Here is a 12,608-nt window from a genome sequence, read left to right as displayed (position 1 = left end):
ACAGAAAGAGGCCACTAGCTCTTTTGAAGATAAATCTAGTCAGTCCAACTCTCTCTTCTGTTTACATGACCCTGCAATTGTTTCTGCTTCAACTATTTATCCACTTTCCTTTTGAAGGCCTCCACCGAATCTGTATTCATCAACTGCATACGATTAAGTTGCTTCAGGACTTGCCCGCGGAGTTGCATCGTGATCGAGGCTTTGCTGAGCACAGATCACCATATTTGTCGACAGTTCGCTTTCATCACCTTCCTCCGCTCTCTCGAAGGCATTGACGCACTGAGGCAGTTTCAATGGTGGTCTCACCAAGTGGCCGCGTCAGCTATTTCACCAAGTGTGCACCACAGCCAAGAGAGAGAAATCCCCTTGCCTGCAGCTGCAAATATAGAACATGTAAGGGGCACTTACTATATAGGCGGGTCCACTGCACTGTCTGATGTGGTCGGTGTAAATCACATGAATTATTCTTCTGCAGATCCCGGTGTCTGAAAAAGTAAAAACCCAAAACTGAATATGTTCTTCGACAACGGCACATAGACGATGCTTACAGGAACATGGTCAATTCCTGTTGAGTCATGTGATCCATGATAGTAACATCCTTGGGGGAAGGCACATCCATACCCAGTTCAGCATTCCAACTCAACAATTTGCACGTATCGGAGTAAATGTCTCCAAGGTGGCTGACAGAGGTGGAACAGATTCCGAGCACGAGAACAATTAGGGGCAAATGATCCTATGGGCGAAATAAGTTGTTCTTGAGAACAGTTTGAAGAGGGATTTAAGGAAGAGAGTTTCAGAATATTAGCGTTCCCAGGTCGGTTGGGTTGGGGGGGGGGGGGGGGGGGGGGGGCGTTGAGTTACCTCGTGTTTTTTCCCGCTCTGACATCGTAAGTTCAGCGGAGATCCCACTTATTCGTGTAGAAGGGGGCTGGTTTAGCACACAGGGCTAAATCGCTGGCTTTTAAAGCAGACCAAGGCAGGCCAGCAGCACGGTTCAATTCCTGTACCAGCCTCCCCGAACAGGCGCCGGAATGTGGCGACTAGGGGCTTTTCACAGTAACTTCATTGAAGTCTACTCGTGACAATAAGCGATTTTCATTTCATTCATTTCATTTCACTGAAGCTAATGTCAGTGATGAGAGAAAATCCAGGTAGAACTTCAGCTCTCTGGTTTGTGTTATGTTTACGTAACACATGTTATCCTTTCTGAGTGCTGTTTAGATAATTTTATGAGATGTTCGTTGACCGTTTGCTGAGCCATGACCGACGAACTGGAACATCCTCAAGTGTGGTTCATTTCTGTCAACCAGGCACATTTCGTACAAAGTCCACTTAATGTTGCACCTGGACAGGGCGCAGATGACACATGATTCTGCCGGGCCGAATCTCCTTGGGAACCAGAGGCGGAATTTTACAGCCGCTCGCTCCCGCCGGAGGGATCTTCCATTCCCGGCAAAGTCAATCGGGATTTGAACAGTTCGCCGCATTTTCCTGCGACCCTCCTGCTGTGGTGGGGCTGTATAATTCTGCCCAGAGGTTATTAAGAGGCCCAAATACCCAGCTCACTATCTCTTTGACTGAGCAGCACTCAATCTCAGTTGGTCGTGTTCGCCTCTTCTGGCGGTTCAATGAATGTTAAAGATCCCAGGGAATTATTTAAAAAGCAGGGTGACTTCTGATATCCCGACCAATATTCCTCCTTCAAACAACACCATTATTCAGCCATCATTTGGGCAGGTCATTCTGAGGCACCCCAGAAGACATTTCAAGTGCAATAGTTTCTATATTTTTTCATGTAACATTGGTAACTGTAAAAATACAACACCTAGCATTTAAGATGTTAAATAAATGGAAGTATTTCTTTCCAAATCAAATCATTTTTGTGCGTAAAATGGTGGTATCCACGTGACAGCTCAGCTCAGGAATGCTCTGACACAATGGGAGCCTGTGATCCCTAACCTAGTTCAGTGGGAAGGTGGTGCCATAGCGATATCATCACTGAACTGGTAACCGCGAGAGCCAGGATAATGCTTTGAGGACATGGGTTCAAACACCACCAAGGCAGCTGGTGAAATTTAAATTAAATTAATTGAAAGAAAAACTGCAATTGAAAGCTAATCCCAATAATGGTGACCAGGAAACTATCATTGATTGTTGCAAAAACCCATCTGCTTCACTAATTTCATCCCTTACCTGGTGTGGCCAACATGTGGCTCCAGATCCACCACAATGCAGATTAACTCTTAAATGCCTCTGAAATGGCCGAGTGAGCCATTCATTTTGAGGGCAATTAGGGCTGGGCTTTGCCAGGGATGTGCACATCCCATAACATAATAAAGCAAGGAAATCAATCTTGGACGGAATCACAGAATCCCTAAAGTGCAGAAGGATCTATTCGGCCCCTCAAGTCTGCACCGACTCTCTAAAAGAGCACCCAAACAGGCCCACTGCCTTGCCCCACCCCTGCATTCCTAACCTACACATTTTGGACACTAAGGCGTAATTTAACAAGGTCAATTCATCTAATCTGCACATCTTTGGACACTAGGGGGCAATTTAGCATTGCCAATCCACCTAACCTGCACATCTTCGGACTGTGGGAGGAAACCCACGCAGACAGAGAGAAAGTGCAAACTCCACAAAGCCAGTCACCCAAGGCCGGAATCGAACCCGGATCCCTGGGGCTGTGAGGCAGCAGTGCTAACCACTGTGCCGGAAGTAGCGACTGGATCAATGGTGATCCAGCCATTTGTTTTACACCCAAATCAATAGCTTCCACAGGAAGCCCAACAGAAAATAAAACTTACCAAATGCAGAGCTGGTGGTTGTGAATTGTAAAACCCACGTTAAATTCGTACCCCCCCCCCCCCCCCATGTGCTTATCAAAGGGAGGCGTGGGTTGCAGCCTGTCCTCTTGGTCTGATGCCACATAAGATGCAGAGAGAATGGACAGCTAAAAAAAACACATTTATTTTCAGAACATTCCCCAGCAAAATCCCAGTGTGGAAGAGACAATAATTACCAAGTTTCCAGCGGCCCATATAGTAGAGTTGAATACTGAGCAAAAGTGTGGCCAGGATGTGAATAAAGGAGAAAACAGCCCAGAATACGATGTAATCCTTCCCAAAGACCTGCACAGAAAGAAGCAAACATAAAGAGAATTCCTTGGCATTAGAAACAAATCTCCTGACTCTCTCTTGTCAATTTCTGGCTGAAATACGCAGCTAGGATTGACTCCGCCTCCCCGCTCTCCCCTCCCACCCCTTGAACCAAAGGAACCTGGCCCCACTTGATTGCTGTTAGCCTGTACAAATCAAAGGTCCTTCCACACTCTCTAACTAGATGGCTTTGTTAGCCATTGACCGCTAAGGTTGGAGGCTTGGTGTAATAGAGTGTTACTGGGCTATTAATCCATATTCCTCCCCCCCCCCCATTGGCAGGTGGAAGAATTTAAATTTGATTAATTAAATCTGGAATTGAAAACTAGCCCCAGTGATGATTTTTGTTAAAAACCCATCTGGTTCACTAATGTGCTGTAGGGAAGCAATCTACCATCCTTATCTGGTCTGCTCGACATGTGACTCCAGACTGACAGCAATGTGGTTGACTCTTAACTACGCTCTGAAATGGCCTTGCAAGCTACTCAGTTCAAAGGTGGGCAACAATATTTACTATTCCACTCGGTTGACATAAGCCTTAGGGCTACCATTACTGGATTAGTGCTGCATGACCCATTTTTCAATGGTGCATTATCACAGTCGGGTGGCTGCTATTTCAGTTTGATTGGCATCTCCAAGTGGTTATGGACTTTTTGAAGTGTAAGTATGAATTCTAGTGCCGTTTTTATAAGGGATTATGCAAACAAATTAAATGTTCCTTGTTATAAGGAACAGTGTAGTTGAAGGAATGAAAATTTAATAATTTTGTTTTGTGAATGAGTGTTTTAAAAAAAATACGTCTGTAATAGACACTTGGAACTTTATTTTAATCTTAGCACGAGTCCTAAAATGGATAGTGGGGGAGTTAGCATGGTAAGCTTGGCAAAGGCTGGTGGCTGGGGGGCATGTGTTGGCATGAGTTGATATTAAGTTGGCACAGGAGCTGTAAAGGAACATGGGGCTGGATGGGGGGAGGAGACATAGGTTTGCATGGCATGTATTGGGATCATGGGGATGGGTGGGGTGCGTAGGTTGACATGGAGGGTATGAGGGGGCTCGGAGTGGGGGCATTGTTTGCCATGGATGGGGCATGGCGAGTGTACGGGGCGGGGGTGAGGTTTGTGGTCTGTTGTATGTTTCTTTTTAAAAGCGATTCAGTGATGGTGCTCAGCCAGTCTCTGCACAGGGAATCCTCTGCAATTGTTCCAGGGTTGCCCAGCTGAACTCCCCGGGATCCCTGCCGCCAGTTAAGATATTGGCAGCAGAGCTTTGGATAACCTCAGGATAGAATCAGATGTGCTTCCCAGTGAAAAGCTATACTCACCACTCCCAACACGGAGAAGAATATGACTAAGGCAAGGCAGGCATAAGCGGAATAGGCACTGGCATTGATGTCCGGGTGACGCTTCTGGTATAGCTTCAGCATGCAGAGACCTGCTATCATGTACATGAAAGATGTGTCTGTGTGCCAAACAGAAACACGCGTCAGGACATAACAAGTAACACATTCCTACCTCAATACTTATTCACTGTAAAATAGATGAGCTGTGCTCATTGCTGTCTTTTAAGCAGCGATGATACACTAGCATCTATGTGCGTAACAGGAGTTTTATTCAATGTTTGCGATCAAAGTTGGTGTTATAACTGGATGGGAAGATCCCAGAAAAGAACCCTGGCTCAAAAGACCTTTTATTTGTCTTTATAAAACCTGGAGGAACAGAGTTACGGGACCGCTAATTAGTTTTAACAAAAGGAAAGAAACATTTATTAAGCATGAAAAAATGTGATTATGATACCAAATATCTTTACTCCCCCCCCCCCCCCCACCCTTTAGCTTAACAAATACACACAGGTTTTAGGATTAACACGGATCACAAAATACATCTTAAGAGATAATGGTCTCATTAACACAGTCTCTTTTAAGCACGCAAGATGACTGTGGGCAAATACACTCTCCATAAGACTATAAGACATAGAAACAGAATTGGGCCACTCGGCCCATCGAGTCTGCTCCGCCATTCAATCATGTCCGATAATTTTCTCATCTGCATTCTCCTGCCTTCTCCCCATCTCCACTCTGAACCCCAAGTGAACGTTTGTGGATGTCTCCCCAAAGTCCCCCCAGAAGATTGTCAAGTGAGAGTTTCTAAACTCAATTGCTTCACAGCTCCAGGGTCCCAGGTTCGATTCCGGCTTGGGTCACTGTCTGTGCGGAGTCTGCACATCCTCCCCGTGTGTGCGTGGGTTTCGTCCAACAGTCCAAAGATGTGCAGGTTAGGTGGATTGGCCATGATAAATTGCCCTTAGTGTTCAAAATTGCTCTTAGTGTTGGGTGGGGTTACTGGGTTATGGGGATAGGGTTATGTTGACCTTGGGTGGGTGCTCTTTCCAAGAGCCGGTGCAGACTCGATGGGCCAAATGGCCTCCTTCTGCACTGTAAATTCTATGATTCCATGAAGTGTGCTTTCCCTTAGCGGTTTGCATTCCGAAATCCAGACCAGGTTTTACAAATGACCCTTTTAAATAAAGCTTCTGCTCCACTTTTAACAGCGAATCCAGTCCAGGATTTTACATCAACTCCTTTAGGATTTCTTTGTCTTGACTGCTGTGCAAACTGCTCACAATTGCTTTAACTCTTGATCCACAGAATGTATTAAAATGATATCAGACATTTGATTTGCCTTTGAAGTCTGCTGTCCCACTTTAAATCTGTAATTGTCTCTAACTCAAAATACTTCTTTTTTACTCTTCCTTGATTTCTTCCATACAATACCTTGGTCTATGTTCACTTAAATCCAGTCATCTTAGATACTCTTTCTGTCCCAATTCCCTGGTTATCTGTACTGTAACTTGTACTTTAGGAAGCCTGCCTCTTTGCAGTTCCCGTCCTGTCCAGTCTTTCTTCTGGCAGAGTTGAGCGATGTTCACTCTCCCAGGTCCTGTCTCCAACTGCCCACAAATTCAGCTAAAACTAAAACTTAAAAGCTTTTTTTTATCCTTACAAGGACCTCCAGTTGCTAAGAAACCCCTGCTAGTTCCACTTATTCTGCACACTGTAACCTTCTCCCAACCTCTGGAATTTCCTCCATCCCCACAATTCCTGAGGTACCCGAGTTCCTCTAACTCTAGTCCTTTGATCACCAAGAATTTTAATTGTCCCAGCTCTGAGACACCTCAGGAAGTGACACAGAAGGGCAGCACGGTGCAGTGGTTAGCATTGCTGCCTCACGGCGCCGAGGTCCCAGGTTCGATCCCGGCTCTGGGTCACTGTCCGTGTGGAGTTTGCACATTCTCCCCGGGCGGGATTCTCCACTCCCGCGCTGAAGTGGCCGCGCCGTCGTGAACGCCGTCGAGGTTCACGACCGCGCGAAACGGCCCCGATCCCGACCGATTCAGGCCCTGACAATGGGCTAGGATCGGGGCCCCGTCATCTACACGCGCCAGACCTTGTCGCCCGCGTAAAGGCGGCGCCGCATAGATGACGCGGCCGGCGCCGCATTACTGGCGTCATCCGCGCGTACGCGGGTTGGCCAGCACCAACCCGTGCATGCGTGGTTGCCGTCCTCTCTAAGTCCGCCCTGCAAGAAGATGGCAGACGGATCTTGCGGGGCCGCGGAAGGAAGGAGGTCCTCCTTCAGAGAAGACGGCCCGACGATCGGTGGGCACCGATCGCGGGCCACACCACATTTCAGGTACCACCCGGTGCAGGATCCCCCCTCGCCCCCCCGCAGGCCGCCCCCCCAGCGTTCACGACGGCAGCGACCAGGTGTGGACGACGCCGGGGGGAACCCGCCGTTTTGGCCTGGCCGCTCGGCCCATCCGGGCCTCAGAATAGCGGGGGTGCCGGAGAATCGCCATTTTGGGTGCCTCCGGCGATTCTCTGGCCTGCGAAACTCGACCGGGCCGTTCCCGCCGCTTGGGAGAATCGTAGGAGGGCGTCGGACCGGCATCCCGGGAAATTTTGGCGGCCCAGGCGATTCTCCCAACCGGCGCGGGAGTGGAGAATCTCGCCCCCCCCGTGCCTGCGCGAGTTTCGCCCCCACAACCCAAAGATGTGCAGAGCAGGTGGATTGACCACGCTAAATTGCCCCTTAATTGGAAAAAATTAATTGGACATTCTAAATTTATTTAAAAAAAGGAGGTGACACAGAAGTCCTGAATAACTTATACTCCATTTCTCCTTTCCTCATTCTGAAGAACTGTCATCTTTCCCTTCCCTCTGTCAGTGACACAATGCACTGCGCTACTTTTTGCCGCTGAAAACACGCTAAGATCTATCCTGTCTGATTTTTAAAAACAGACGTTCACTCGCTTCTCTCCTCATTTCTCAGCCTCGTGGTGGGCAGTTGTCGGTCTTGGTCATTCTCAATGGACTCACCATCAGCAAAGCAATAGCCTAAACACAGGTTCAGGTACCACCCCTTGCCCCTGAGCCTGAGATGACGTGGCGGTCCTTAGCTACGTTAGAAATGAGATCAAACTCACCAAACTGAAAGTTAGTGTAATTCGGGCACACGTGGTAACAGGCACTGAGCAGCCCTTCCATCATCAGGGCAGTCCCCATCGCATAAAACAAACCAAAGTGCTTAGGGATTCCACACTCCTACAAAGACAGAGACAATCAGAGAGACAGACGGATCAAATATTGCTCCGTGTTATATCAAGTGCAGCTTTTGGATTCTTCTTCTTTTATGTTTACATTTCAGGGCACGTTGGATCAGCGAGTCTTAAGAATGGACTCATGGCCAGCCCTCAGATAAGATCAATGTGAGATCAAGTTCAATCCCCTCAGGCCCAAATTTGCTTGGCTAGATCCCACAATTAGCCCATCAGAAAGGGGTTAACCTATGGGTGGGACGCTTCTCCAGTTGTGATTAGGCATCGCAGCCAAGGCATTACCCTGCCCTTCCAGAGTGTCAGCCACATTTGTCTCATAGTCTGGAGGATGTGAAAGGCCCCATTGTAGGGAAGTTCCTGTACTTTCCTGACTGTTACCTCTCTCTGAAATAGACAGGCTGGCCATTCATCAATATGCAGTTGAAAATTCTCATCCTTACTTTCTCCCTTCACCCCCTCCCTATCTCTACAATCTCCTCTAGTCCCCAAACTCTGAGATATCTGTGGTCCTCCAATTCTGGCCTCTTGACCATCTTTGATTTCAATTGTTGGCCATGCCTTTAGCTGCCAAGGATCCGGAATTCTCCCCTGAATCCCCCACATCTATTTCTCTTTATCCTCCCTGAAGACACTCCTTAAAGTTCTTTGGTTATCTGCTATAGTATCTCCCTGGTGTCAAATGTTCTTCTCTAATGTTCCTATGGAGGATCTTGTGATGCTTTATTACATAAAGAATCTCTATAATTATAAATTGGTGTTGTTGTTGGGTGATCCTTCTCTGAGCCTATTAATTGCTGTGTCCCTCTACATTTTACCAGTAACAAAATAATTTAGCACAAATACATGAACCCGTCACGTGATAATATCACAAAGCTTACTATCATAGATGATTCATTCATGCTGTCATTACTATTATACTGGATTTTTCCAATGCACTCCTTGTTGGTCTCCCACACTCTCGCTGATCTATACTGGGTCCCAGTCAAGCTATGCCTTGATTTTAAAATTCTCATCCTTGTTTTCAAATCCCTTCACGGCCTCGCCCTCCCAACCTCTGGAATTTCCTCCATCCCCACAATTCCCAAGGTACCTGCGTTCCTCGAATTCTAGCCTTTTGATCACCCTGAATTTGAGTGTCCCAGCATTGGTGGCCGCACCTTCAGTAGCCTAGCTCCTAAGTTCTGGAATTCCAGTCCTACACCTCCACCTCGTTGCCACACTTTCCAGCTTTAAGATAGTGCCCAAAACCTACCTCATTGGCAAAGCTTTAGATCATCACAGTTTGCGTATCTGGCACTATACTTTGTTTTTTAACGCCCCCGTGAGGCCACCTGGTGATGTTTTATTATGTTAAGGGTGCAATATAAAAATAGGGTGCAGTCATTGAAGGTAATTTAATGCATATGATAGGCCCCACACCCTAACCCACCATGTTACAATACTGTTAACCACGCCCAATATCATTAATACAAACCCGATAGCTAAAGCAAATAGGAAGGAGGTTTGTACCAATGCACAAATGTCGTTCCGCATCAAGGCTCGTTTGTGTAGAATCTCACGCTGCAGGACAATGAGAAGGAAAAGCAAGCCCAGCATCAGGTATCCAAGGTTACTCAGGATATTGTTAAATGCACTGTCAGAGGAAAAGGACACAATTAACTCTGAATACACCAGCAGAAGAGAGCGATAAACAGGGATGGCTAACAGCCAGCTCCCATTCTACATCAGACTGTCATGCATAAGAGTAGATGCTGCTTTCCAACCCGCAGCCTCCTAGAAGGACGAGGGCTGCAGGTACATGGGAGCATGGTCATCTCCAGATTCAAGTTACACACCATTCTTTTCTCCATGGAAGCGCGTGGCTTCTTGGCCTTTTGGCTAAGGTTAAAAGTGTCAGATGGAGCCCAAGAGTCTTGTATGAAATGAAATGAAAATCGCTTATTGTCACAAGTAGGCTTCAAATGAAGTTACTGTGAAAAGCCCCTAGTCGCCACATTCCGGCGCCTGTTCGGGGAGGCTGGTACAGGAATTGAACCGTGCTGCTGACCTGCCTTGGTCTGCTTTCAAAGCCAGCGATTTAGCCCAGTGTGCTAAACCAGCCCCTGTCTCTCTTGTGGAGACCATGAATTGGGTTCAATCTCAATTTGAATTGTTTTTTTGAACAAGCAAAGAGATGGATTAAGGGCTTGCCCTGTCCACTCCGCCCTGTCCATTCTGCACCTTGCCTTTGTAACTTTAAGAATGGAGTAAAAATGAAAGAAAGAGGCTGTTCCTTAAGTGACCTTTCAGCCATAGTGAACCCAGGGGCTGGGAATTGTACAGAACCCTCTTGGGCTGAATGACTCACACCGAATGTATACAGTGAATGTATCACAATTGTAAGGAGGCACCTCAGAGTGCAATTTGATTGATGTGGACAACTTAAATATATTTTTGTAATGACCATTTTGAAATGTCTGTAATGTTTCTTTGACTATATTGGAGCAACTCAAGAGTACAATTTGGTCTATGTAGAGAACTGGAATATTATTGAACATTGTGTAATGGCCATCTTGAAATGGTTGTAATGTTCATTCAGCTATTTAAGAAAAAAAAGTATATTTTTGCAAAAGAAAAAGGCTTAAGTGTCCCTGGCGTAAAGCACCCTACCGTACCCTGGCTGGGAGCAAATTTACCACAAAGATTGCAGGGTACATTTTCCGGCCCTTCCCGCCAGCGTGACCTTCCGATCCTGCCAAAGTCAAGCCCCACCCCGCCCAGCGGTGAGTTCCCTGGCAACGGAGTAGCCAAGCCACGCAAAGGTAAGTAGACTTTGGCGGGTCAAGAAGATTCCACCAATGGATAATGGCTTGCCACATCCGCCACAGGAAAACCAGCAATGGGGGTTCGGGGAGGGTTTCGTAAGAGGTAGTGGTGGCGTTACCACCTTCTGAAGAGAAATTAGGGATGACAATAATGGGTTTGCTAGCAATGACCATAACCCGAAACAGAAAATAAATTATTGTCCTTTATAAAGGCGATTCTATTCCCTATAGCATGCAGTCTAACAAAAGTCAGGGAGCACAGATTCAATCGAGAGAATATGTTTTCTTCTCACTGCCCACCATAAAACCCATCTCCTCTGCCTCAACACCATGAGATCAGCATGGTCACTGCATTAAAGATGTCTAAACAGCAGCAATGGCACGGTCACTGACCTGAGGACCCCCAGTGGGTGGGCACACATGAAATTGTAGTAACAAATGTCTTGATTTCCCGTGATATTGAAAACCTGTTGGACGAGAATGATAAATAGATCTATCAGTAAGCTCCAGTTGACAATGACACTGGGTCAACTGATGTTATTTGATTGTTTTTTGTGTGTATTGCCCTTTGTGTTTGCTCTTGGGCCTCCCAATCTTTTCACAAACTTTGATGAGGAGGGGTCATTTGTCAATTCAGCTCCTTAAAAATTATTTGGGTCACATTTTGGTGTAACGGTGCCTGACTCATCTTTCTCTCCAGCAATTACATTGACATAGCGCCCTTGAAGTAATAAAATGGACTGTGACGCCTCACTCTGGACAGTCTGGATATCAAGCGGGGACAGTAGGAGGGATGATCAGAAACAAGGTGAAGTAGGTTTTCAGGAGATTTCTAACGGCAGAGAGAGAATTAACGAGATGAAGAGCTTGAGGGTCTGCATTCTCGAGGGCAGGGTGCAGCTGACTGGGGGGGGGGGGGGGGGGGGAGAGACGACACAGTGGTCTTGAGCTGGCAAGGTTCAGCAAGGCGGGGGAACAAAGCGTGTGTCAAAAGATGGAACTCTGCGGAAGTTGGAGTTGGTGAGGTCAGCGGGGAAGAAGTTGAATCGGGAGGTGAAAGCGTGGAGTCTAGCCACCTCAGAGGAACACACTGTGGGGGGGGGGCGCGCGGAAAAATACCCCCATTGTCTGCGATTATCCGGGCTGTGTGCAGCCTGTGTGGTATGAGGCTTCGATGAGCCACTCTCATTCCACAGTTTCCAGCACCTGAATCGAGTCTGGGCCAGCAGGCAGGAGCCGTAGTTTCATCAGTCGGTTCATGGCTGTTAAATTCCCAGCATTGGGAAACGCGGGTGTGGAAATCGGCAAAACCAACCCATTGTATTCCCAAATTTCTGGCCATTAAAGCAGTTTGCTTCAAAAATTTCAGGCGGCCCAGTACTGGGCACACGGATTTCCCAAGGCTCATTCTCCTGGACCCACTTCTTCACACCCGCACGGAGGCCTCAAATATGAACGGCTGAAATATCAACTTTTAATTGTGCACTTCCAGACCGGTGCCACCAGAGGGATCACTTCCGGCATCATTATTTCCATGTTGCGACCAAAATGTTAGTCCCTTGAGAGATAGGCTTAGAATCAGAATTGAATAGACTCAATTTGAATCACAACAGAATTCACTCAGACTTTCACCCCTCTGCAAGGATTAAGTGAAGATCATTCCTCAGTACGTGTGAGATTAATGAGCATTTTCCGCACTGTGATTGGCGGTGTATCTAACGGAGGCTAACTTTGACCAATCCTGTCCCGACTCCTTTAGTGGCCTCCTTCGACAGCACCTTCCAGATCCTGGGCTTCTTACCCTCTACAAGAATAAAGGCAGCAGAGCCCGTGGGAACATCACCAAAGGCAAGTTCCCCTCTAAAATCACACACCATCCTGACTTGGAACAATATCGCCGTTCTTTCTCTGTTGCTGGGTTGAACTCCTGGAACTCCCTCCCTAACAGCACTGTGGGTGTGTCTACACCACATGGACTGCAGCAGTTGAAGGCGGCGGCTGACCGCCACCTTCTCAAGGGCTATTAGGT

At 47.1% G+C, this 12,608-nt stretch overlaps 1 protein-coding gene across 2 annotated transcripts in view; it reads right to left on the bottom strand.

Moving 5' to 3' along the window:
• The window catches only part of sidt2 (SID1 transmembrane family, member 2), a 103,682-nt gene that overhangs the window by 13,200 nt on the left and 77,874 nt on the right, over positions 1–12,608 (bottom strand). For both annotated transcript variants that reach the window (XM_072486542.1, XM_072486543.1), the window contains 6 exons: positions 10,973–11,046; positions 9,285–9,408; positions 7,644–7,761; positions 4,483–4,619; positions 3,023–3,131; positions 409–485 (listed from right to left, as the gene is read on the bottom strand). In XM_072486542.1, the coding sequence (XP_072342643.1) occupies positions 409–485; positions 3,023–3,131; positions 4,483–4,619; positions 7,644–7,761; positions 9,285–9,408; positions 10,973–11,046 (639 nt within the window). The remainder of the gene's footprint in view (positions 1–408; positions 486–3,022; positions 3,132–4,482; positions 4,620–7,643; positions 7,762–9,284; positions 9,409–10,972; positions 11,047–12,608) is intronic.

The sequence above is a fragment of the Scyliorhinus torazame genome, chromosome 21, assembly GCF_047496885.1.
Source record: "Scyliorhinus torazame isolate Kashiwa2021f chromosome 21, sScyTor2.1, whole genome shotgun sequence".
NCBI classification, from domain to species: domain Eukaryota; kingdom Metazoa; phylum Chordata; class Chondrichthyes; order Carcharhiniformes; family Scyliorhinidae; genus Scyliorhinus; species Scyliorhinus torazame.
This window is presented reverse-complemented; position numbering and strand designations above follow the sequence as displayed.